The sequence below is a fragment of the Coptis chinensis genome, chromosome 5 (genome assembly GCF_015680905.1).
Source record: "Coptis chinensis isolate HL-2020 chromosome 5, ASM1568090v1, whole genome shotgun sequence".
Taxonomy (NCBI): domain Eukaryota; kingdom Viridiplantae; phylum Streptophyta; class Magnoliopsida; order Ranunculales; family Ranunculaceae; genus Coptis; species Coptis chinensis.
Genome location: NC_141460.1, coordinates 82,461,002 through 82,487,984, shown reverse-complemented (window position 1 = coordinate 82,487,984; position 26,983 = coordinate 82,461,002). Strand labels below are relative to the sequence as shown.

Here is a 26,983-nt window from a genome sequence, read left to right as displayed (position 1 = left end):
TAGTTTTCAGCAGTGCTGAATTCCTAAAGAGGACAAAAAAAAAAAAAACAACAAACAACAAACAACAACAACCACAACCACAACCACAAAGACAGCAGAAAGGAAAACAGAATAAAAAAAAAACACCTAAAAGAATGCTCAGGATACCTGTTAGTACATAGGCGGAACTGGGTTGCAAGACAACAAGACTGATCTTCTCATTACTGATGTTGAGATTTCTCCCATTTCATTTATTGGGTCTGGCTGCAGATATTCAAAAAAGACCAATTTAAGAGAGTACAACATCGGGTGTTGGCCAATGATTGCAAAGAACCACGGGCATCGGTTGCACTTATCTTTAATCCAGACAAAAGAGGGGAAACAGATATCTACAGACCATTGCCTGAGCTGTTGTCACCAAAAAATTCAGCTCTACCATAACTTCACCATTCCAGAAATCCTTCAACAAGGACTAAAAAATAATTCCAGCAGCAACGCTATTGTAGATTTGTTCAGATAAAACGGTAATTATAATACAAAATAAACTAGCCAGCAACTTTAGTACATTGTTGCATGTTGATACCTATAGCATTTTGCGAGTTGAATTTGAGTTCAGGACTCTTCATTTTTTTTTTTGGTAAACCACGACCCTTCATTTATTCAATTATTATTCTAGCAACTGGAAAGGAGTCACATTTTACAAGAAGCTTTATTTTAATTTCCTGCAACTATATCAACTTCTACTGTATATAACTAAGTACACACACATAACCGCACACATACACAGATACGGCCAGGGTGTATCAAATACCATGCGATACCATATATTTTGAGGTTGCTGCTTACAACCCATGCGACTAGGTATTAAAAAATTAAAACATAACGTACGCCGTTGGCGACTAAGTAGTCTGATCGCCTTAACATCACGCAAAAGCCATTTCTATGAAGATTTGCTCTTGCGTTTCTCCACTTAATTAAGCACAAAAGCCATTAACATTCTTCTTTCTCATTTTTTTCTTTCTTTTTCTTGATAGCCCTACATATAAGAGGAAGACAAGTCTGTTAGACTATAAATGAAAACCAGGACTCAATGAAAATGAAAAAAGAGTACAAGAGTACAAGAGGAACACTTAGAAATTACCTATTGCATGACTACTTGATTCTCAAAAGAGATGGTCAAAGATGATTGAATGTCAAACCAGAGCCATGTAACTTTTGTTACATAAGTTGGTCTAGTTGTGCCACCATAGAAGGTGTCAAGTGATTTATCAGTCTCCTACCTACCCTTTCCTAAAGAAATCCTTGTTTTCAACAAATGGAATGGATTTTTTCCCATTCTTGTTCACTTCTAAATTACTCAAATTCTCGAAACTACACAAATTCATTATTTATTCAATCACCCCTTCATTCTCATCTACGAAAGAAAAAGGGCATCCCAAGAAGCTGCCTATTGGGGTTTATCCTATCGAAGCAGCAATACCCTGTTTCCTTATGAAGCTGGCTTTCTAGCTGCCTTGAAGTCCTGTCGAGTAGTTGCCAGAAGAAAGGCGAGTACCAGCTGACTTGCCTTTCCGGATGGGAAAGTGATGTCAGAAGGTAAAGGAGAAAGATAAGGGACAAAGGTATGGGACGGAAGTAGAGGTACGGGATGGGTTGATAAAAGGGAGAGGGACCGCCAGATTGAGGATGAGAAGGGTCTACACCATGAAAGTAGTTGAGCCCGTAAACATTAATTAGTGCAAAAGGAACGGTTCCTTGATCCTCGCTGACCCACGTAAGGCACAAAGACATAAGGATTAAGAAAGGCATTGGCACGGACGAGGAAGCTATTGACGGAGCAGCCTACCTCGTATAAGGGCAGACGGAAGTAAAGGATGGTCTCTGTATTACCCTGTTCAGCCACGGGCTAGCCATCACTCAAATCAGAATACGCTTGTCCGGACACAAGCAGCTGGGAACATACCTCGCCGTCTTTCACAAGACACAGAAGACAAGCTGGGGGCACTCACTCAATGCACCCGACCGGCCCATACAGTATAGGTCTCTGGGACACATAAATAAAGAGTAGGATCCTAGCGCTGACCCAGTTAGTAGGCTAGTTTAGAGCCTTAGGTAGCGAAGAGATGTGTGGAAGAGGGTAATGTCTTTCTATGTGGATAGAGGCAACACCTTTTGCATCTTGTTGGGCAAAGTCAGCTTAGCCACACCAGCCGTTCAGGAGTGCTATTCTGTCTTCTGTGCCACCAATAGGTGCTTTCTGGAACAACATGATTAAGAAAGTGATTAGATATACCTTACCTCTGCCCAGCCAGAACTGCACGTGCAAGTCCTAAGAACGGTTGTTTTGAAACCAGTACCATCTGAACAATCACACCCGAAAACCCCCTAACTCACGACCTCCTTTCGATCTCCCTCATCCTTAAAGCTAGCTTGACGAAGGGGAAAAGGAGAGAGAGGTTAGTGAGGGGGAACAGAATAAATAGGGTGGGCACGGGATTTGAAGATAGTGACGGAGAATAGAGCGGGAGCAAAAGGGGACTATAGGGACCTACAACACCTGACCAACACCCTAAAGACAGGGAGATCTCGGGGGACAGACTCACCCTTCCGTAGGGTTCCATGAAGCTGAAGGGAGTAAAAGCCATATAGGGTGCGGCGAAGCGCTTTTTCAAATAGACCTTGTTTTAGGGAAGGCAAGCCAGTCCCAGTGTTTCCTATTTGCTGTAAAATAGTCATTTTTATTGGCAAACATAGTAAGACGTTTGAGACCAGAGACCTCGCCTATAGGTTTTTGTATCCCCGGTGCACAGAAAACACCGAAAGCATTTGAAACCAGCCCGACGGGAAGACAGAGGTTCTCGCCTTTATTCACCCAGGTGGGAAGTAGGGAGCTCTTTGGAGATGGGAATACCAGACCAGGCACAAAGCGGGCAAAAGGGGACTCAGTCTTTATGGGTGGCGATGACGCGATGTACAGGCACGCTGGAAGCATTTGTCGTAGGAACGTGCTCGTTCTCTTGTGCAAAGGGAGGATTCTGGCAGCATTGTAGTAGGAATGTGTTCATTCTCTTGTCCGCTGTACTAGTGCGAGGGAGTAGGTGGCTCTAGGACTTATATCCTAACTTCTGCCTTTCACCTTCAGTAGGGAGGAAGAAGACTCCAACGCTTTACTTCAAGATAGGGGGGGAAACGGGCGCTAGCGCACAACCTAGGTTAGGGGTTGGTTGTCTTCGCTCCTTCCGGCATTCAGCTTCTAATAATAAAAAAGGTTTTTTGCTTTTGTCTCCGAGCTGAATAGATCTATCCAGTAACATGATGGATGATCGACCTTTCTTCTCTTCCCTCGCTTTCTTCTACAACCTTTAGCCCGTTCAGTCCCCTTACCTAAGCTCACTTCTTCAGCTACACACATTGGAAAACTCAATAACTGTTTTCTTTAGACAAGAACACGTTTTTTTACCTGAAATTACCAATCTATCGTTAGAGTTCTCAAACGTAAGATTTCTCGTTGTATAAATGGGCTTCTAGCTCGTTTCATGGGCTGCCTTGAGTTGACTATCGTTAGAGTCCTAAAACGAGAGAAAAGTCTAGGGAGAACAAGAAGAAACTCTCAATTACGAGTTCAAGGCAGCATCTTCTCTCTTTTCCTCCATTCCGGTGGCTGAAATGAGAAGGAGACTAGAGTTAGGATTAAGTTAAGGGGTAAAGGCTCTATCAAAGAAAGAAAAGCAAACCTGAAGCCCGTCTGATAACGATGACTTGCATGTCTTGGTAGAGGCAGATAACCAGAAATCGCTGGATGCGGCAGTGGGGATGGTTGCAAAGCTACTAATTCCAGTAGCTGATGGAATGAACGAGCACAAGCGTGCCCAGTTAAAGGAGCTCGCTGAACTGAATGACAACTAGTGCACCACATGCGGAGAAGAGGGGAATAAGGATTATGCTTGCCCTAGCATGAATTGTACTTTCAGTAGCCATCTCTCTTGTGACACATGTGGCAGCAGCCATTCTACTGCTAATTACCCCTTGACAATGTCAACTCCTGGTAACAACGTTGCCAACCAACAGGGTTGTTTTCTTGTCGGAGGATCGGGAGGCCTTGCTGTCCCCACCTGTTTCAAGTAGCATTCCCTGGGGGAGGTGAGGCTAGAATAGAAGAAAGGAGTAATCCGTCTCATATGCGGAATAGGCTAGCACATATCAAGCATCTCTAGCAGGCAGATAGGGTCAGAGGTCGAATTGGTCTTTGATCGCAGAGGGGCGGGCTGGCATTTCAAGCTGCCTTATTTTCATCCGGGGCTTGGCTGGTACAAAACAAAATAGCCCGGTTATGCTTTGATGAAACCCTATTTATAAATATAAGGATCCTTTGATGGTAGTTCAATGCTACCGCCTGGGTGGGATAACCTTGGGGAAAGCAGCTGATCATTGACTTGAATTCTCTTATTTCACCCCTCCTCGCATCCAGAGGAATTGAACCTTAGAAGGGTCCTCTCTAGGCACCGATTGATATCCGAGATTAGATGAAAGTATGGATGGCAGTAGCTGTCCCAAAAGATCAATCTTAAGGTCGGGTCGGTACCTATAAGGAGTGAGAGGCTTCAAGCAGATGATAAAAGTAGACCCTAGCCGCCCTTCCTTAACAAGATGGCTCGGAGCAAGCTAAGTCTTACGTTATATACTATAAGCGCAGGAGTGTAAACAGACAATGAAATAGGTGGAGTCTTCTTAATAATGCCAAAAAGCCCTATAGCCCTTCGGACTAAGGCGTGACCATAGGATCTCACAGTGTCGAAATGAGTTGAGGACGAGATGCGGAGTCGTATTGGTAGGGATCGCTATGCCACCTGTCTTTTTTCTCTTAGGCGTACTGCTTAGCAAAGCAAACGGTAGGTCATAGACTGGAGCAGACAGACCCTGCTACATTGTGATAACTATCTTCAACCAGATCAACAAAGGTGAGATCAGCTCACTTCCCCACCGACTCAATCAATCGGAGGAAACTCAAGCCTGACGCCTAAATTGGACTTTCTCTTTCTGCTGCTTGCCTCATTGGTATTATGTTAAATGCTTCTATTTTAAATAATATAAAAGATGATGATTTCTAAACTAAAGTGAAAAATATAGAAATATAAATAGAATAGAAAGATTACGCTTTGCACCCGCGTGAAGGTAAGAAGGTCTTACCCTCCCTCCACAAGCAAGTAAAACTCTATTGCAGTCGCTGAAGCAGCTATTGGACTGGAGATTATTGTGACATCTGGGTCTGCTTGTTCTCTTTCTCCCTCATTTCATGTTCTTTCTCTCAATGCTTTGAATAGCCCATATGTTCTAAGAAAGGAGTGAACAGACGTTCATGATTGTGTCAAACTTGATGCGTCATTGACTTTATTGGAAGTAGAAGGAAGGAGTTTGGTTTCGGTTGTCACGGTGCTACCGCATCACATGGCCCTTCCACTACTAGAATCTTTTAGAATCTTTTCTCTTTTTTATTGGTGAATCCCCGAAGCGTGCAGGGTTAATACCCCAAGCCTAAGGTTTTATTTCATAATCCAGCCTAGAGGGGCAAGAAAGAATAAAGACTTTGACTGGAGATCTTATATCAGCGGATATATGGGCTCTTCATTCTATCGATATCAACCGACCTACTATCGTACAAGAATAGGAGCCCCTCATAGGTATGTAGGCACCACCTTCTCTAGCTACTTTCAAATGATTTAGAGAGGAAATTCAATCTCAGAGTGGAGTAGTCCGGCCGTGGCCCCTTTCGGACGGAACCTTTAAGAATGGATAAGCAAAGAAGCATCAATAATCATGATGAAGACGATTAGCCATTATTAGATAGGAGCAAGAAAGTGAAAGAGAAATGGGATAAGTAAAATGATTCAAGTACTCAATATTTTTTTGCCCTGGAAAATATGAAAAAGATCAAGTCCATGATTACAGAGATGAGGAACAATGAGGGGGTGCTACTTAGATCACAAGATGGCATCAGCAATTTCATTGTGCATCACTACACAGAGAAATTAAGTAAAGTGGAACATGAACCAGACACAGAGCTTATCCAAAGAATTCCATCCATGATTACTGAAGCAGAAAACATTTTGTTGAGCAAGACGCCTGACAAGGAGGAAATTAGGAGAGCAGTGTTTGACCTAAACCCATCTAGTTCGGAAGGGCCAGATGGCTTTTTCTTTCAGCAATGTTGGAACATAGTGGGGCATGATCTGAGAAGTGCAGTTCTTTACTACTTCAAATATTTAAGACTCCTGAAAGGTTTCAATTCTAACTTCCTAGTCTCATTCAGAAGGATAAAAATGAAAAGAATCTGAATAAGACCTATCTGCCTCTCAAATTTTGTCTATAAGGTGATCACAAAGATTCTAGCAACCAGATTGAGTCCTATTGCACAGAGGGTTATTTCGAAAGAGCAGTATGGATTTTTCAGTCAAAGAAACTCTCAGCAAGCTATTGCACTAGCTTCTGAGCTTGTCAATGAGCTCAAAACTAAAAGATTTGGAGGGTATCAAGCTAGATATTTCTCAAGCATTTGATACCATGGACTGGGATTTCTTGTGGACTGTGTTGCAGCAGTTTGGATTTGGGAACTCATGGATCAACTGGATAAAGGGAGCCATCTCAAGCAACTGCATTTCCATTATGTTTAATGGGGGGCCTGTAGGCTACTTCTCCGCTCAAAGGGGGCTCAGACAAGGAGACCCCTTGTCACCTCTTCTCTTTGCTTTTGCTGAAGACTGTCTTAGTATCTGTATTCATCACATGATCATGGAAAGGAAAATACAACCAATGACTCTTTCTTAACTCAAGCATCTCTTGCCCATCACACCTCATGTTTGCTAATGACATATTCCTCTTCAGTAATGCTAATATTAGATGTGTCAAGAATCTGATAAAGCTTCTAGACAAATACCAAAGTGCTTCAGGCCAATGCATCAACAAGGACAAGGTTTTTCTCAGTCCAATGATCATAAAGAGAAAGCAGAACATTCAAGATACACTGGGGATCAAAGAAGGAGAGTGCCCAGAAAAAGCTTTTTTGGTTCCTATATTCATGGGGAGAGTAACTAAAGGAGCTCTGGCACCTCTAGTGGGTACTGGGTAGGTTTCATTGAGAGCTACCCACTGGAAGGTGCGTGAGATGTTTCTTGTTTTTTATTCTTTTTTACTTTTATAAATCATCATCATTTATATTATTTAATACATAAGCATTAAACATAATGCCAATGAGGCAACCAACCATAGCGAGTGCTATAGCTTTTTTAGCAATTTCTTTATTATCATCAGTGATTTTAACTTCTAAGGTAGATTCTACAAACATTCAACAAGCAACTACGGAGCAGCCGTCGAGAAAGCAGAGCTTACAGTTCAAGATACCGATTCGATCACTACTGCCTGAAAGTAGGAATTGCTTAGAAAGTAGCTAATTACAGTTATCGTATTGTAATACATATCGAATGCTGCTCTGCCCTATGGAAAGAGTAACGAATCGAAGGTCCCAGGCAAGCTAGCAAAAGGAGTCAGCCTGCAGGGAAGGGAATTCAAGCGAAAGGCAAGGTCTCATCTGACCGAAGAGCTTTTTGCTGACCAATTCAAACAGGCCTGCCCTTATTCGATTACTTTCCTTTCGTTTCGGGGCTACGACATCGATGCCATCGGTCTATGTAAAATGGGCCTCCTCCCATTCGGTTAGCGAGATCAGAAAGGGAAGACTGAGATTGATTGTTAACAAATAGTGAAGATAGGAAGCCCAACCGCTTATGTTTACTCAATTCCTGGAGAATCCATGGCGTTTGCGGCTAGCTTAAGCCGATCGTTCGATACTGTTTGTTTTAAAGGATACCTCTCGGTTCCGATCGTCAGGCTTTAGGCAACCAATGCTCATGCCTTCACCTGTAAGATTGAATGAAGGTGATACCATGAAACCCATATTGCAGTCTATAGGTCACGGTCTAGTCCCGAACTGACCATACCCAGCCATTCCTATCCTTATCATTACCTTCCGGCTGATTGGCCATGCCCCCCCTGGCTAGCTGCTATCATTGGGCAGATCTCTGATCGGGGCAGGATCTTCTTCACCAACGGAGCCGACCGAACCATCAGTACTGACCGATCGGAATACCAGCCCTTGGTTTGGATTGCCCAGCGGTTGTCAGACCGTTACCTCCGGCTTCTGCCGTTCACTCACTTGCTTTGATCTCCCCCTACGGCTTTCTTCCCCCTTACAGGTAGGATCTCCTTCCCCCACACCAATACTGAAAGCGGAACTACAGATGGGATGCTGACAGAAGCTACGGATAACCAAGAGACGGCTCAACGGAATGAGACAAAGGGATTCGCTCCCCATCCGAAGTCTTAGGCACGCATCATCCTTTCACTTCCTCACTGACTCTTCCCTGTCTGCCTCTACTGCCGTTCACTCACTTGCTGGGCATCTGACAATAAGAGCGCATGCCAGCCAAGATCGATGTGGAAAGCACACACACACGGTATGTTTGAACTGGTTGGGAACCTTATTTTAGTCTAGCTGAAAAGAAGGATCTGCCTATAAAAGGTGCATCAGTCATATCACTCCTCCCCGCGCTTTGCTCTTCATCAGCATTGGAAGCATTGGGATAAGGAGAAAAGGCGACACAAGACGTCATTCTATTCACTATTTCTCCCTTGCGAAAGAATGACTCCCCTATTCTATTTGTTGACTGGTCAAGACTTCAAGCTGGTGGATAGCATGGAAAAGACAAGTGCCAGTGCCATAAAGAAATGTCACGAAAGCCAAGTAAGGCTCCGCTGCAACAAGATCAGTTGTTTGAATTGGAGAGAGTCAGGGAAGCAAGGATAGATTCCTTAAAGAAGGGGTGGGCTCACCTGGACCTATATCAGTTTGATAGTTCCATCAGGCTTTACCGGACTGTTATCGAATCTATTTCATTGTTCTGGATACGGTTCGTATTCCCAAGGAAGGCCCTACTTCATAAGCCGGTTCTTCTGTTTGGATTTATGATTCGAGTCACCCTACCCTCATTTGCATTGATGATCTGAGAAATGGATCTGACCAGCGGTCATTTCAGAAAGAGATAGCGCACTTAAGCACTCCTAAAGTAGAGTGTAGTGATTATTCCTTGCTGGTGAACAAGATCCGTATTCCCAAGCCACATCACAGCCAACAGCATCAAAAGCCTTTTTTCGCAGCTTCCTTTCGTTTGAGTCCATATCCAGTGCTAGTCCCGACAAGAGTTCATCAGATCAGAAGGGACATTCCCAAAACACGTCATTCGCCTAAGTGTAGTACTGAACCGTATCTGATCTTGAATTGCTAAATTTAGATATAACTTCCACTATATTTACTATTGTAAGTTTCGCATTCCATTGAGAGTCTTTCAAGCTAGCTCTTGGAGCGATAAAGGTAGCTTCCGACATGCCCTATACGGGGAGCTAGGGTGACGACCCTACGAACGAATAAGAGCAAGACAGAAAGAAGGAAAAAACGGTAAAACTCTACTGGCAGGCACTTTCCAATATCTCTCTCTTGCACAAGCAAATAGGTAAGCCTCCATTACAATAGTGAGCTAACGGGCAGAGACCAGCTGGCAAGAGAGTAGGGAAGCCAATAGAGCAGGGGAGATTGATATGAGTGAGGGCACTTTTCAAGGGGCATTGATTTAACCACTCTGGCTTCTAGCAGCAAGTATACCATTTGAACTAACCGAATAATAGACTATTGAGCTAACCAAAGATAGAATACCATTGAGAGGGGATCATTGTGCTAAGCGAATGGATAAGACTAGCTCTCCCAACAACCGGACGAGCTCTGATCTGCAAATAAAGGGCAAAAAGCACAACCGGAGCATAAACAAAGAGCAGGGCCAGTAGTAGATCCATCGTTTCTGGAGGAAGTCACTGTTGGCCACCCTGGCACAGTATAGGGGCCGAACTCTGAAAAGAAGGCCACGCCATCCCGACTTACCAGCGTCAATGCCCTATCGTACGGAGGTAAGATAGAGCACAAGTGTTCCAGTTAGAGATCCCGCTCCACTCAGAATGCTTACCTGACAAGAGCGTGTCGGCACACAAGGGAAGGAACGTGCCTACACGAGTAGTTTCACTGCTTACATGACATAATAATCCGATCTGACATAATATACTTAAATTTGAATTCCCCTTTATTATCCATATACGAGGCTATAAGCACCAGAGCAAGCACCAATAGCAGTTGATCGGGAAGTATATCCAGTAGTAGATCCGGATGGATCTTCTGTTAGGTTCTTCTTAGTAGCAGCCCAAGAACTCTGCTATTTTCTTTATCTGAGAAATAGTGTCTCCCTTCATATCTTCATACTTCAAAAACAGCACCTTATTAGGCATTCTGAACTCAAGTTCCAGTAACCCAAGGATTGCCCATATTCAGTAAGACCTTTGCAAAACAACTCAAAAGCTTCTTCAAGTGGAATATGTTGCTCAACATTACTTTGTGGTATCAACTTGTTCATGAAATGCCATAATGAGAAAAGAGTATCTTTGGGATTTCAACATAGATAGATAATTCGACAATTAGACGTCCTGACAGATTCGGGCAACATACTATAATAAGCATTATGTGTCGAAAATAATCTAGGCGAATGAAGGTTCGAAAGATCTGACACATTGCTATCACCATACATAAATTCAAAGAAAGGGACTAGTGCATGAGAGTTAGTCATACGCAGGGGGTGATTTGGATCAGAAAGTGCATAGCGGGGCGGTTAGTGATAGCAAAAACTAGGGACTTCAATCTAGTTGTACCAGATTTTGGTGTAGTGACTAAAACTACATCTGTGTCTTGTGCTTGAAAGTGCTTTTGTGCGAGCAATATGGATTCAAGTTCTATGGGAAAATACCAAACGCCTTGGTACTGGTAGAGATGATCTCTCCATGCACTCTCTTTAGGAAGAGACTGGAGTAGTTCTTGGAACTCATGGCTTAATGGTACTTCTTCTCCTTGTGAATTAGTTTGGAATACTTGAGAGAAATTCATTGGTATGGTATGGAAGATTTATGCACACATGGCTCTAGAAGCTTATATAAGAAGATAAAAAGAAATAGCATCAAGAGTTATTTAGGTTTTGATCCTCCTAATAACGCTATATTTGAGATTTGGTACGCAAAAGTGTTTATTAGGTTTTGGTCTTCTTGACTAACAGTTGATTGTCCCAACCATATTGTACTTTTCGGAATACCCAACCTACCCATATGGACAACGTCAAACTTAAAAACTTCTTTCCCTTATATGCAACAAGGATTACAACTCCATTTCCACTCATTTTCTTTCCCATCACTTTTTATTTTTCATTTTGTGTTTTCATTTTCAACCTTACTTATAGAAAGAAGGAGATGACCATTGGGAGTTTTTCAATCTTGCAACGACTAGTTCACAGCCAAAAGACGGTCAACTCAATCAACTGTCAGTCAGAAGGACCAAAACCTGATAAACGGTCTTTTGCGTGCATAAGCTCAAATATGGCATTATTGGAAGGACCTAAACAGCCCAACAATTAATTTGGAATAGAAATGATAGAAGTGTCATGTGGCTGTAGGTGTAGCTGCCATAGATTTTGACATTAGAACAACACCTCTTCAGAAGAAGCAATTATGTTGTCCACTTAATGAAAGCTCTACATAGCGCAAGAGAGAGAAGCAACTAAATTGTCCATTTTACATCTATCCACCTAAACTCCGACGGCCAATTGAACTCTGTCCCTTCATCTCCTTTTTCTTTATTTTTTGAAGTGAGTTACGTGTCCAAATTCTAGAAACCATGGACTCAAAATTATCTTCCCAAGATTTGGCTCACCAGGCCGTTATAACCTATGATGCATGGATACCGGTACAGATACGGTGATAGCAGTACGAGGTGCGATACAACTTTTTCAAAATATTAGGATACGGGTACGGCCTATGGGTACAGCTAATTAATATGAATATTTTAAAATATGTGTATTCTAAAAATTATGTTAGTAGTTTTTTGAGTAAAGTTAGTCAGGAACATGTGAAAAACTATTATAACACATGTCAAAGTCAATACAGCTTGAAGCCTCAAGAACAATTTATATTTCCATGGAGTAGAACTATCAAATCAGGTCTATTTCAGGGATTCCAATACCCTAGAAGTATCCAGTACCCGTATCGTACCCGACCGATACGGGTGGAATGGCATTTTTGGAGTATCCGTGCATCATAGGTTATAACCCAATTGTGTTAGGCCTAAAGAATTGGAAATACAATAATTTGGTTTGTTGATCCGGTTTTAATATATCATGGGGCGCTCAGAGTGAAATATCATGGGGTTGGATCTAATTTTTTGAAAGTTACTTTACGTCTATTGTTAATAAGGTGAACAAGTTTGTTCAGAAACAGGGTCATCTAATAATAGTTGTCTAATGCTTAGAACAAAAATAACAGCCGGTTAATCAGAAAATCATTCAAGTTCAGCAAGAAAGGGGAATAACAACTTTTAAGTCTTTAAAAATGTAACAAGCAGGAATGTAGACCGGGGGCTTCAGCTTCAAACTATTACATATCTCATTCTAAACACCAATATTCTGAATTTCATTTAGTAGAAATAAAAAAAAGGTCAAACAATATAAAGACAAACATCTCAAGACTGCAAGTTGAATCATTCTTGGTAATGAAAAATGAAAAAGAACTCTACCTCCTTGAGAGACGGCTCTACAGATACTTTCTTGCAAGGGCTCGAACTTTTGTATCAAAATGTGATGATGGAATGCGCGAACCAGGTAAGTAAAGGGGATTGAGAAGAATCTGTCCATTCTCAAAAAGGAAAATGTATAAGTTAACAAATGAGACAGCAAGAACAGGTTGCTCATCAACAAAAAAAATTATTTTTCATGCAAATCAATTGAGAACAGGTTGTTCCAAGTTTTTAAGCTAACAAGAGTCTGTAATGTAGGGAGACATTTATCAATCACGGCCAACTTCATTCGAGTAAACTTTGCCTCCACATCTTTAAAATCAACTATTAGACCCTTTAGCGGCATTTTACAGCCTCTCCTTGCATTCTGGAACATATTGGAGATAAAATCATTACTTTTCCAAAAGAGGTACCTTTATATAGAGCTCATGGACCTCTTGAAAGAAGCTTTTGATTCCATCTTCATTGCGGGAGTCATGAAGTAGCATCAATCTTGTATGTGCAACGCCAAAGGGTCAAGGAAAATAAAGCCATGAAGTTAAAATGCATAGTGACAAAATATACAGGGAAAGTGGTGAACAAAATATTCAATAACCTATCGTGAAAAGCAACCAACTAAATAAGATGAGTTGACCTAATAATTATATTGCAAGTTAAACTAAGTACTAAAGCTAAAGGTTGGTCATGATAACTGCCTACTAATCCAAATTGGTCCATTATCAATATTAGGCCAGATTACAATTCCCCCAATAGTTTGCAATTGATATTATTAACCAGCTTTTCTGATTTAGTAGGATTCACATTGTCACGGATACGTGTGTCTGTATCTGACACAGTTCACAATACAATATGTGCATGTGCTGTGTCCGACATGTATATGTGGACACGTGTCCGACGAGGTTGTTTTTTGAAATCTGGCATGTCCATGTAACATAGGTTACTATCATTATAACCTGGACAGAGTCCCGGTTTTCATTTCTAAACTATAGATAACCAGCAACAAAGGCATAGCAAGTAGCCACTAGCCAGGTACCAAATATTGCAACATATAAGCTAATCTTGTTAATACCAAGAAAGTTCATCTCTAAATCACTTTGAAAATAAATACCGAGCAAAAAATAAACTACTTTGAAAATAGGTAGGATATGAGCTGCAGTAACATACACCGAGACCACCAAATCATTAAACCTGTCCACTGCCTTCAAGAACCTGTATCATGAATGTGGCAAGCAGAAGATTAGTAGGTCAGTATTTGAAGCAGGAAAGTTTAAATTGATAAACAATTATTAACTTATTTATTAGACATTGGTATGATACGGGCCGGCTAGGTCGACATACTATTCTAACATACCATCTTGACATACCCAGCCAACCGTCAGATCTTATATAATCTAACACCCAGATTTGTGTTTCTAATTAACAAACCAAACAAATAAAAAAGAGGGACAAAACTGACATTTCGCCTTTTCCACAAAAGAAAAACTCTTTTATTCTTCTTCTTCATTCACGTGGCTTTTCACATTTTTCTTCACTCACGTTTCTTTTTCCCATCAAGAGCACGACACCAAGGAGTTCGCTCTAGTTCTCTGTCACTCGAACTGGTGCGCCAAAGAACCAAATTTCTAGAAGATATCATAACTTCACGAAAAATGAATTATACTAGTGTGCGAAAATATACTTTGTGCACTTGGCTCATCCAAAACACCATTGGTTTTCTCCCTGTTTCCAAAAGCTCGTCAACATATATAAGGATGGCAGAGTCATCCAGTTTCAGAATTCAATAGTTCAAGCTTTAATTGTAGCAAACACTTGAGTTGTTAATGGCGACACTCCTCAGAAAAAGAAATCGCATGATATTTTCCTTTGGATCGTAAGGGAGCTTCTCAAGGGAGCTTTCTGAATATTGTTCTTTCCTTGTTTGCGTCTCCGTTCTCATAGTTGAATCAGTTAATTGTCATTTATTTTATTCACTCTCAATATTGTTTGTGCCGCAACAACAAGACCCAAAGGTTTCAGCCTCAACGTCATCCCAAATAGTTAAATTATCTTATGACCGTGCTTATCGATCATCATCAGAGTTCAATTATGACATTAAGAACAGAGAAACTACCACTGTATCAACATACCCTACGAGCTTCAACCTGACGTGCTAATGGCATTTGATTCATTGTATTTAGTTGAACTCAAAATTGGTACTATTTAGTTGAACAATTCTATTTAGATTTTGACACTGGCAATGATTTGACTTGGGCTCAATGTGCTGCATGTACTCAATGTTTCCAAGTTAGAAATGGTGACTATGAGTATCCACATTCTAGTACTTATGAATATGCCACTCATCATGGTGCCAAACAGGAAGTTCATTCGTGTTACACGTCCTGCTAGCCCACAACCTATAATACTTCAAAAGGTATTATTGGCCTGACCTTGTACCATCGGTTGTGAAGGAAACCAATCAATTATCGAAAAATAAAAAAAAGAAACCAACCAGAAAATATGATGGAAACGTGGAGGGAACATTTCATCAAACATTTGTAGCCATTTTCCTCATTTTTTAACTAGTTCTATCATAATCAAAAGGATGAATCCCCAAATGCATCAAGAAAGACATAAAAAATCAAATCATTTTTAACAAAAAATTGACTTTTACAATTAATCTTAACTAATTTTTTTACAGAAACCAGTTAAAAAAAACAGTAAAACGAAAAAAATAAGATTTCGGCCGCCCTTTAATGGGATTCTCCACAAAGCAGAAGTAAATGGGTCGGAATAGGCAATTTTCGACTTCGACAATCTTTGATTTCATTATTTTGTCTTCGAAAATGAGTCTCAAATCTGATCTTCACCTCCTCCATTGCTTGAAACGGAAATGAGAAAGATCACAACGTTTTTCTCGTTGTCTTTTAGAAAGAAATTTTTGGGACAATAAAATGAAAAGCCACGTAAATGAAGAAGAATGGAAAAGGCGAAAAGTCAGTTTTGTCCATCTTTTTTATTTGTTTGGTTTGTTAATTAGAAACACATATCTGGGCGTTAGATTATACAAGATCTGACGGTTGGCTAGGTATGTCAAGATGGTATGTTAGAATAGCATGTCAAGGTAGCCGGCCCGATATATATATATAAATATATATATATATATATATATATATATATATATATATATATATATATATATATATATATATATATATAAAGAAACAAGTGATGACAACTCACATAGCACTTGTAGTCCATGCAAGGTCCTGAACGATATCCAAGGCAGCATGCAATATAAACTGGTGTTGGTGAGCAGTTTCTTCTTTCTGTCACAGGATTACGGGGCCATAAATCAAACGCTCATTCGGAAGTCTAAATATATTTGAAAACATTAGGCATATAATCTGCAAGGAAGTATAACATGTTGTTGCGACCTTCACAAACAATAATTGGAATTCCACACCCAGTTAAGTGATTGATAACATACTTTAGGGGCGGAGCCGAGTTCGGCTTCGTAAATAGGAATATCATTTCTGCTGACAATTATAAAACATGCTGTACTTGCCATCACACCCAAACTGCACTGCACTGCACTGCACTACCATATAAATAAATAAATAAAATGATTTTGAAGAAATGGGTGCAATAAATTCCAAACATACATTTCTAATTCTTCAAAATGTTTTCAGTCAAAACATATTATTTTGAAAAGAAGACGTACATATTTATTTACGAGTCTGTCAAAATAGCGAACTTGAATAATGACGACTCTCTTTGACAGCAGCTACTTACCCGGAATAAGGATGCCTCCGAAATGATTTTGTTAAGAGATCTTTCCTCGGCTATTGTTTTTTCTTAGGGTGTGCTTGATAAAATTCCCACTTGCTAGGCAAATATGTAGTGGGAAAACAATTTCTCACTTGAAAATTTGCCAGGAAAATATAAATTTGCCGATGCTTGTTTCATCAACTGGCAAATGTTGGCAAATTTCATTTGCTAGGTTTGGCGGTGCTTGATAACACAAATTCGGCAAATAATTCATTCGGTAAATCTGCTTGGCAAATTCAGCAAATAATTCAACCCTAGTTTTGAATCATTCGTTTCTCTCACTCTCACTCTGTCAAGGCTGTCAAGGTTGGCTGCCTCAACTCTCCCTCTCTCTCTTTAAACAAAAATCAAAATTTTATTGACCTTGATTTGCTATGTCAATTTGACAGATTTCTAACGAAGTTTTGATTCATCTTTCTTCAATCAATATGAGAAATTTAATGGCTTTCACTCATTTTTTTCTTCATTATATTTTCTTTATTTAAGCCTTTACAAGTTCTGTTTCTTCTGTACTTTATTCTTTGCTGTTTTCCACTCTATAAAGTTGCCCAGAACCCCATTTTGATTGACATAGAGGTATACGAACTGTGTTGCATGGGTACGCCTCTCCTTCCGCTGTGTCCAGTGTTGTGTCGACACCGACACCGACACCGATATGTGGTCAGAGTACTTTGAGAAAAAAAAACAGTTTTTTTCATAGTCAAATTAGGAGGAAAGTTAGAAATTGTAAGTGGAGTTTTCAGTTACATACCTTTATTTTAATAATCTGTCTTTGGTTTCTTTCTCTTCAGGTTTTCCATTGACGACTTCGCAGCACCTGGTTTTGAGATCTACCCGATGAAGAAGAAACGGTTTTGACTTTAAAAAAATAACTTTCTGTTGTACCGAAGGACATCAATGTTTGTTGTCTTAACTCATCCAATTTAAGGCTGGGGCAGACTACAGTGGCCCAACTTTGGGCTAACTTTTGCTGTAGCAGGGACATCAATTTGGTGTTGTACTTTAAAAAAATAATTTTCTGTTTGTGCCTAAGGATATCAATTTTTGATGTCTTAAGGATATCAATTTTTCAGATGTCCCAACTTTGGGCATCAATGTTGCGTTGCCCAACTTTGGGCTAGTTTTTGATGTTGCGTTGCCCAACTTTGGGCTAGTTTTTGATGTTGCGTTGCCCAACTTGTTTTTGATGTTGCGTTGCCCAACTTTGGGCTAGTTTTTGATGTTGCGTTGCCCAACTTTGGGCTAGTTTTTGATGTTGCAGGGACCATCAATGTGGTGCTGTATTTTGGATATTTTTAAAGCCACATGTTGTGGAGGCAAATCAGCCACCTTTAGTTGATTGTTGGAGGAAAAGTGGAAAACCAATGACCCACATTTTTGTGGATGCAAACCAATCCACGTTTTTTTGGAGGCAAATCAGCCACGTTTTTGCTAACATTTTGATCTATTTTGCTCTTTTTTTTTTAAGAAACTATTTTGACTTGACCAAGGATTTAAGCGTTTATGGGTATACTTATTGGCTTGAATATATTTAGCTGCTTGTAAATATCAAAAATTGATGTAAGGTTTATGGCAATATTTTCGTTAAGGAAATTTGATGTGATTATAAAAAAAATTTATAGAAATTGTATGGAAATATATAATGTATATATTCTTTATGGAAATTTGACATAACTATAAAATTTTAAGCGAAAGTTGATATCATCTAATCCACTGAGATATTTAGCAAAATTCAAGTGAAGGTCAATATAGTTTCGAATTTCTATTTTACCAATTGTCTCATTTCTCTCAACCACTAATCTGATTTTTTTTCATTAGGGAATTGTTATAAGAACTGCACTAAAACGAACTCCAAAAAAACTAAAAATGATTATTTAGAAGTTTTGGTGTAGATGTTCTCCACATCATAGAGATCAACCTCACAATAATCCAATTCATTTGAAGATGTCTAATCTCGTTAAAAAATATTTAGTAAACTATGGAATTATCCACACTCCGAGATTCTTAAAATTTGAAATAGGTGCTGACAAAGTTAGACATACTCAATTATAGAATGACTAGCTCCGCCCAAATCAACCCTCAATTAATTTCGTAAGTAACCTTTGATAGCAGAGTTCATTTAAAGACATAATCAAGTTAAGTTATAGTATGTTCAAGCTTGACTAAGATATAAGTTGTAGCACAACCAAGAACGAGCAATATTATATTTTTGCTATCAATTTAGATCCGTGTTAGAGTTATATTGTAAGCCGTTAGATATTGTAAACAGACTATTTTCCTATATAATCTATCGTCCATGATCCATAATCACAAATACTATGTGTTAGAGTTACTATAAGTTGTTCCTATATAATATATGGTCCATGATCCATGATCACGAATACTATATGTTAGAGTTTTTGTGAGCTTTTGGACAGTTGGGACACTTCTAATTAAGCTATAAACAAATTATTTTCCTATATAAGAAAAAGCAATATCAAACATCAATGACCTAGAAAAACCAAATACAATCATTTGTTATTGGGTGTGCACAAAGATGAAATTAGTACTAGAAGGTGGGAGCATAGGATATCTCCACTTGTAAGTAAGTAAACAACTAATTTTTAGCCTTAGATGAATTATGATCCAATGGCTGCCCAAAGCCCATCTTGTTTTGCCCTAAATCCAGCCTCTTTTGTTTTGCCCCATAAAAGCGTAAAAGCCAAAGTAAGAAACAACAGATAGTATTTCATCTTTCTATTTGAAGCCGCCAAAAATGGAGACTAAAAACAACAACCAAAGATAAAGTTAAAGCCCTTTAATTTTCAATTGCAAACCGACCCTACCATTAACAAAGCTTAAGTAGTTCTTAAGGTATTTAATAACTAAACTCAAATAAATGTCAAGCTCAACAACACCCGCAGCCGAAGGAGGAGCAAGAGATGATAAGCTTATACTTTCTCCTCTTTGGAATCACGTTGAGAAGATAAGCAAGGCTCCAGGTGGAGGAGGAAATTACAAGGTTAGATGCAAGTTTTGTTCAAAAATGTGGAGTGGTTCATATTCAAGAGTGAAAAAGCATTTTCTTGAAGGAGGTTGTGGGGTTAAGGAATGCACTGCTGATTCACAAACACTAAAGATCTTCAAAGCAGATCATGAAAATGCTCTTAAACGCAAGGTTATGTCCGATGCAGCTAAATCAGCTTCAGTTCCATTACCGCAAGTCCATGATGGAAAGCGTAAGAAAAAAACAAGAATGTGCGACACTGCAATAGGGAAGTCATTCAATCTCACTGAAAGGGACATTTTGGACTGTATGATTGCTAGAATGTTCTATGCTTCAAGTCTACCATTCAATCTCGCCCGTTCTCCATATTTTCGAGATGTGATAATGTAAGCATGCTCACACGACCTGAAAAGTTACACTCCCCCTTCATATGATAGTCTTCGAACAACACATCTTACTAGAGAGAGAAAATATTGAAAGGAAGATGAGCAACATCAAAACTTCATGGAGTAAGACTGGGGTTAGTCTTGTCTCTGATGGCTGGACTGATGTGCAAAGAAGGCCACTTATAAACTTTATGGGCGTTTCTCCAAGTGGCCCTATGTTTTAAAAAAGAAAGATGCAAGTGGGGAGTATAAAGATACAGCATATATGGGTGCTTTGTTTATGAAAGAAATTACTGAAATTGGGGCGGAGAAGGTGGTTCAAATCATTACTAATAATGCACCTGTTTGTAGAGTTGTTGGATTAGTTGTTGAAGCACAACATCCAAGTATATTTTGGACGCCATGTGTGGTTCACACTTTGAACTTGGCACTCAAGAATACATGTGCGCCAACTAACACTACAGAAAATCACTGTGTTTGAATTATGTAAGTGGATTCCAGAGATTGATGAATAAGTGAGGACGAGGATTCGACACTTCATCAGTAACCATACACTAGCTCTCTCCATTTACAAACAATTTGCAAAGCTAAAGTTGTTGAGCGTGGCTGAAACACGATTTGCATCGACAATCCAGATGTTAGCAAGATTCGAGAAGGTCAAAGATGGGTTAGAGCAACTGGTTATGTCAGAGTTTTGGAAAGGATACAGGGGTGGTCCATATGTTGAGGAGGACAAGAATGGAAACATCCATCTCAGATTCTAATAAAGGTCCCGGGGTATGCCTAACCCTAAAAGCTTATTAAAAAAAAAAACATACCTAAAAAAGATTTTGAGTGGGCATGTGAAAACAAGAGTGACTCAATGTATGTTGGACTAAATGAGTTGGTACTTGAGTAACAAACAAGGAAAGAACAAAGGATTTGGGCTCTTTACAACAATTGACCAAATGACTCAAACTGAAATATACCCCACACTTTTAACTTAAACCTGAAAGTCATAAAATTACTAACAAGATGACTCATATGAACTGTGTTCAACGGAAGTAGGCAATGTGACAGCATAGCACTGACGAACTTTAGACTAGGCGTAAAACATTAACAGATTAACTAGTTTTATAGCGAACATCATTATATGCTTGGTCTGAGTTAAATGTCATCAAGATGGCTCATGGAATTAATTCAAATATTGCATGCAAATTACCCGAATCACAACCAAAACTAAACTCACATGGTTTGATTCTAAGAATAGATAAAAATAAGAGCTATAATAGGAGTAAAAGCAATGACCCATTTATCCCTACATTAAAGTATATTAAAGACCATGTGATCTTGATCATTGTGGATGATAATTTTACAGTTATAGTTACATTTAAGATATAGATATAAACAAAATTATATATTTACTTTTATTCTATTTTCAATTAGACAAAAGGACTCTTAATTTCAAATAAAATGAAGCAGTACTATGTAAATTCAAGCAAGTAAGCAAATAAAAATTTCACCTTTGAAGCAAGAAAAATCGAATTATATTGGTATCGACCCTAGTTTCGCAATGGATTCCCTACCGAAAATAGACAATTCGAAAGTGAGAGATGAGTGATAGTTGAAGAACGAAAATCCTAGAAAACGAAGAGGATGGTGAATGGATACTTACTAAATCGCGTGGCAGTGAGAGAGAATCAGAGAAGATTGAACAGTGGCATCAAGAGAGAAGATTGAGCAGCGGCAGACGAGAAGTGTTTTCCGGTTTGAGAAGATTGAGCAGGCGGCGGAAGTGAAGGAAACCCAAGTTTAGAGGAGGAGAGTGTTGTGTTTTCGGGTTTGAGGAAATAATAGATGAGCGCGATTTTTTGTTCTTTTCCCTCTCATGAAATTTCGAAGTGTTTTTGGTTTTTTGAATTTGCAACCTTTTTCACACGGTTTGGTCCAATTAGAAATCCTTTCGAAATAATTTTAGAAATCCTTTCAATTATTCTAAATGGTTATTCTTAATGGTTATAAGCGCTTACCAACGGCAAAAAAGTGTTACAAAGCAAAAAAGATGCGTGTTACAAATATCATATTATATATGGTGTAGTGCCAAATGCCGAGAAGTCAAGCAAGATAAAGGAAAATATATTGAGTGATCAGTGGTGTTGATTACATTCTCGAGTTCACTAATCCCATAGTTTCAGTGTTAAGAGAATGTGACACGGACCGCCCTACTTTGCATCTTGTGTACAAGATGTGGGATTCAATGATTGAGAAGGTGAAAAAAACAATTTTCCGACATGAACAAAAAGAGGTGATAAGAGATAAAAGTAATTTTTATGATGTCGTGGAGGAGGTGTTGATTAGTAGGTGGACAAAAAGTAACACCCCATTGCATTGTATGGCTCATAGCCTCAATCCAAAGTATTACAGTGATGAATGGTTGACTACAGGTGTTGGTAGAGAACCTCCTCATGTGGATAGAGAGGTTTCGATTAATCGTGAAGAATGCTTCCGAAAACTTTTTCCAAATGATGCCCAAAGAATTGTTGTTCGTAGCGAGTTTGGAAAGTTTTCTGCCAGGCTAGGAGACTATGGAACGTGGGAGGTTATGACCCAATGAAGTTCAGAGAATCCTTTAGTGTGGTGGTCAACAAATGGATCGAGTACTCCACTGTTGCAAGCTTTGGCAGCCAGGCTTCTTTCACAGTCATCTTCATCTTCGTGTTCCGAACGCAATTAGAGTACATTTTCTCATATTCATACATTGAAACGCAACACGATGGATTCTGAAAGAGTGGACAACTTAGTTTTTGTGCATTCCAATTTGCGACTATTATCAAGAAGCGGTGATGAGTACAAGACAGGACCATCAAAGTCGTGGGATTCATTGGGTCAGAACTTGATGCTTGATGGACCTTCTATTTTACAAGATGCAGAGTTGTACTTAGATGATGAAGACTTGGACCCCTCATCCTTTGAAGAAGGAGAGGCTGAACAACACATTTGAAGGTTTAAACCATGAACTTATCAAGTAAGTTACTTAATGTTTTATGATTTTATTATATAATATCAGTCTTTTATGGATTCTTTTGGTGATAATTTTGCTAATGTTTATTTTGTTTTTGATGATGTAGAGATGTCCGTATCTTACATGTTGGCGTTGAAGGCTTGATAAGTTGATATGTATTTTTTTGAAGGAGGTGGTTTTAGACTTTTTTTGGTTTTCTTGCTGAAGCACCATACTGCAAACACCTGGTCAAGTGGTTAGTCATTCTGGAATCTGGATAGTTTATTCAGTTTATTGTTTTTTGAAAAGGGAAGAGTGGAAGACAATTATGAATTATGTTAGTCTTCTGCTCCCCTTTACTTTTGAGCTGTGTTGCATACTTGCATGTAACAATTAACATACAACTAACAATGTTAGTCATTTAGTTGTTACATGCAAGTCTAACAACTACAAGTATGTAACATTGTAAATTTGTAAGTATTGTAACCCTTTTCTTTGTTCTTCTGATGTTGCAATGTCATGAATGTATCATTTTGTTATATAAAATCACTTGGTTTATTTTCTTATGATGAGGTGAACAACTGTCGAGAACTTTATGTATGAGAACGTTAAACAACCAAATGCAATACTGCATCCATGTTTCAGCCTTTCAGGTATGTGTTTTAATTCTTAACACTATGCTTTTTAAATTTCATTGTTTTTGAGGATTGAAATAAATATATTTAATAAAAAAATTCAAAATAAAATATAAGCCGTGTCCCCATGTATGATATTTTAGAGCTTGCCGTGTCCGAATTGTCGAACACGTGTCCAAATCGGACACTCGTACCGTACCCATGCAACATAGTATACGAAGAGGGAGAAATTAAGAAATCACGGAGAAGGGAGGATTAGTTGGACAATTTTGTTATTTCTTGTCAAATCTGAAAACAAAAACATTGAAAATGTGGAGGAGACAAAAGAATAACTATTTCGAACAAGGAGAATATATTTTGATGAGCACATGAGCCATCATGAGACTTGAGAGTACCTATTTTACTTCAGTAGTGGCCAAGTATTCAGTAGTACTTGCTAAGACTTGAGAGTACCTATTTTACTTCAGTAGTGGCCAAATATTCATTGTATAAACCTTTGTTATAGTTTTTAGTTTTTACAAAGTAAACATGGGGAACGTGTCCCAGGTCAAGCTAAGCATACCAATCAGCTGAAGTGCAAGAAGTTTGAGAAAAAGTCCATAAAATTCAAAATTGATATTACACATTCAGACTACATTACTGGGAAAAGTTCACACGAGATCCAATTCTACTTTGTGATATAAGAAATCCTAGCAATTATAATATTTAATTCAGGAACTTCAGTACCCTAACTTCACAACAAATACGCATATATAACTTTGCACAAACATATTCAAAAAATTCAAAGCTAGAGATCCTTACCGCTGAGTGTTTATCTAGTTTTGTCACCTTGAGTCACAGCAAGCCAGGCCATCCTGTCCTATATATCAATCAACAATAAGAAACCTTCAAACTAATAATACTATAACATGTAGAAAGTCTATACAATTAGATAATTCTATGATTATTGTGATTCTAGAGGGAAAAAAAGAAAATAAAAAATATTATCAGTCGTACAGAAGAACAGAGAGCCAAACAGGCAAGATAAAATTATCAATTTAATTTGTATTATCAGTAAGTGAATTGTGTGTGTGGCATTGAATAATCTGCAACTCAAGTCAGAAGCAATGGTCCCCTTTAAAGAGGACCAAATCTTATATCAGTGTCTTATTTACCAACCAAAGCGTAATAGATAAAGGTGACAAAAAATACTAACTGATTTCCTCTGCTTGGATGTGCGCCTTATGACACAACAATAAAGATCAAAGCCTTCACCCTTATGTTATCAGTTAGCTGAACTAAATTTCAATGGAATTTTTCACGCATGAATGTTCATTAACTAAATCAAATTCACCCAAGACTCAACTTCATTGATTAATATATTGGCAATGTTCTAAAAAACGCTAGGCGGTAGCAGTACGGTGAGGGACCACCTAGCGCCTAGGCCTTCTAAACGGCTAGGCGTGCTAGGCACTAGACGGTTTTATTTATCTATTTATTTATGTTTTAAATATATATATGTAATATTATAAATGTGTATATACATGTATTTTTTTATTACCCAAAATATATATTATCAGTATTACACTATTACTGTTGTAGTGTTGTAATTCTTTTCTAAGTTTTGAATTTTTAGTTCTTTACTTAGTGTGTTTTGTAGCAAATTCCAGGGTAGAAGCTGTGAAGATGATAGTTGCAGATGGAATCGCAAGTCGTTAGAAGTTAAGGCGTTTATAGGAGGTTTAGAGGAGTAATGTGTAGTATTAATGTAGTTAAGGCGTTCATGTAGTATTAATGACCTAATGTATTATTGATAACAAAGAGTTTTAGAAGTAAATAAAGGGTGATTCCAGTCAAGGTTAGCGAGTAGAGGATTAATTTCTTAAGAACTCAATCAAACAATCAAACATAGAGTGATACAAATAATTTCTTTGACCCGAACTCCGAATAGTTCGGTTCGGGTCGACAATCCGTTTAATTTATTCGGTCGGATTCGGTAGAGTTCAATTCGATATATTTTTGGGCTTTTTGAATTTTTGTGTTATCCGACGCGGTTAGTCGGATATAATCGGGTTGATATTAAATTTCGAATATAAATTCGGGTTCGGATATTATAAAACTATTCGATTCGGATTCGATATAGTATCCGACCGAACCCGACCCCATCCCCTCTTACAAAGTTTGGAGCTAGGCGAAGTTTGAAAAAGAAAAAAAAAATCTTACCAATGGGAATTTTTTTTTTTTTTTTTTGGTGGGAGTTTTTCTGGTGCGAGTTTGGAGTTCTCTGTGTTTTTTTTATTCAATTTGGTGCGAGTTCGATAGTTTGATGCCCTATTGGGCTTAATATTTCAATTGGGCTAATATTTGGGCTTAATAATTGAATTGGGCCGAACTAAAGTTTAGACTAAAAAACGGTCCAGCCCCGCCTAGACCGAATATCCACCGTTTTATACCGATTAATCTGTCGACCGTTTTATGCACCGATTAGGATGCTATACAGTACAGTGGAGGACCGCCTAGCGCCTAGCCACCGATTAATCAGCCGCCTAGCCCGTTTTTTTAGAACACTGTATATGGGTATCCGAATTCCTGCCTAACCTGAAACAAGAAAACTCAGGGCAATTATCTAAACAACAATAGTACTCGTGGGACTCACAAATATTTGTTTGTAAGATGACTTTTAAGAGGGGAATCACTTGTGCACTATAACGAACACACATTAGCACACCTAGGTGCGACCTTAACATGTCCAAACAAAGTACAACCATCGCCAGGCCACTACATGCCATCCTAGGCTACTACAAGCCACTACAGGGTGTTGCAGGCCACTAACGGTACTCGCATCAACTTCACTTGTTCTAAATACAGGTGGTCCCCAAGAAAAAAGATCCCAATATGTTCTATCTGCTCTCACAAGGAAGTCTCATATTTATAGAACAAGAATGAAAATAACCAGGGGCAGTCCTCAGTCCTCAAACCTTCGGCCCCTCTTCTGGTAAAATCCTCCCCTGAGTTCAGAAGAGGACTATCCTCCAGCGTTCTAATCTAGTCATGATGAATGTTTAATGCCGTCAGATCTAGGAAAAGCTCTCTGTTGGAATGAATTATACCTTCTTGGTTCTCGATAACGTGTTTAATTATGGTAATTTTGTGGGTCTCCAGGAGGATAAATATAATAACATGCAGAGTTTTTGGATTGGGCAGTTTGTCTGCGGTCTTGCTGCTACACCAGATTTACAAGTAACACAGTTACAAGTTGGTTATACTCACAGAGATTTAATCATGTTATGGATGCATGCGTATCGATTTTGGAATTTTTTCATCTATAAAGAGAGAAGGTTTAAGGAAATAACTCCACTATCAACTCATCCAGCCATTATATCGTTATATCCCAGTATGGCTTCATCTTCTAAAGGAAAGGGTGTGCAATCTGAAACCAGTATCCCTCCAATTGAAAAACTTTCTGCAGCTTTCGAAAAAAAGATTTCTTTACCTCCTAAACCTGCTCCAACAGTCACCTTAACTACA

At 38.9% G+C, this 26,983-nt stretch overlaps 1 protein-coding gene and 1 pseudogene across 12 annotated transcripts in view; both read right to left on the bottom strand.

Moving 5' to 3' along the window:
* Positions 1-604: 604 nt before the first annotated feature.
* The window catches only part of LOC147499342 (SNARE-like superfamily protein), a 39,526-nt gene continuing 13,147 nt past the window's right edge, over positions 605-26,983 (bottom strand). For 2 of the 11 annotated variants that reach the window (XM_086561166.1, XM_086561165.1), the window contains 7 exons: positions 24,278-24,335; positions 16,149-16,254; positions 15,902-15,987; positions 13,830-13,891; positions 13,096-13,181; positions 12,683-12,792; positions 605-1,015 (listed from right to left, as the gene is read on the bottom strand). In XM_086561166.1, coding sequence (XP_086417292.1) covers positions 12,700-12,792; positions 13,096-13,181; positions 13,830-13,891; positions 15,902-15,987; positions 16,149-16,229 — 408 coding nt within the window. In that variant the 5' untranslated portion in view covers positions 16,230-16,254; positions 24,278-24,335 and the 3' untranslated portion in view covers positions 605-1,015; positions 12,683-12,699. Of the gene's footprint in view, positions 1,016-12,682; positions 12,793-13,095; positions 13,183-13,829; positions 13,892-15,901; positions 15,988-16,148; positions 16,260-17,240; positions 17,459-24,277; positions 24,438-24,472; positions 24,559-26,983 lie in introns of those variants that run through there. The other 9 variants (XM_086561164.1, XM_086561171.1, XM_086561170.1 and 6 more) reach the window with 9 other exon arrangements.
* Positions 5,458-12,686, bottom strand: LOC147499343 (cytosolic sulfotransferase 12 pseudogene; annotated as a pseudogene). The gene is made up of 2 exons (XR_015195823.1): positions 12,480-12,686; positions 5,458-12,349 (listed from the first exon to the last, which is right to left on the bottom strand). The product of XR_015195823.1 is annotated as a cytosolic sulfotransferase 12 pseudogene (transcript).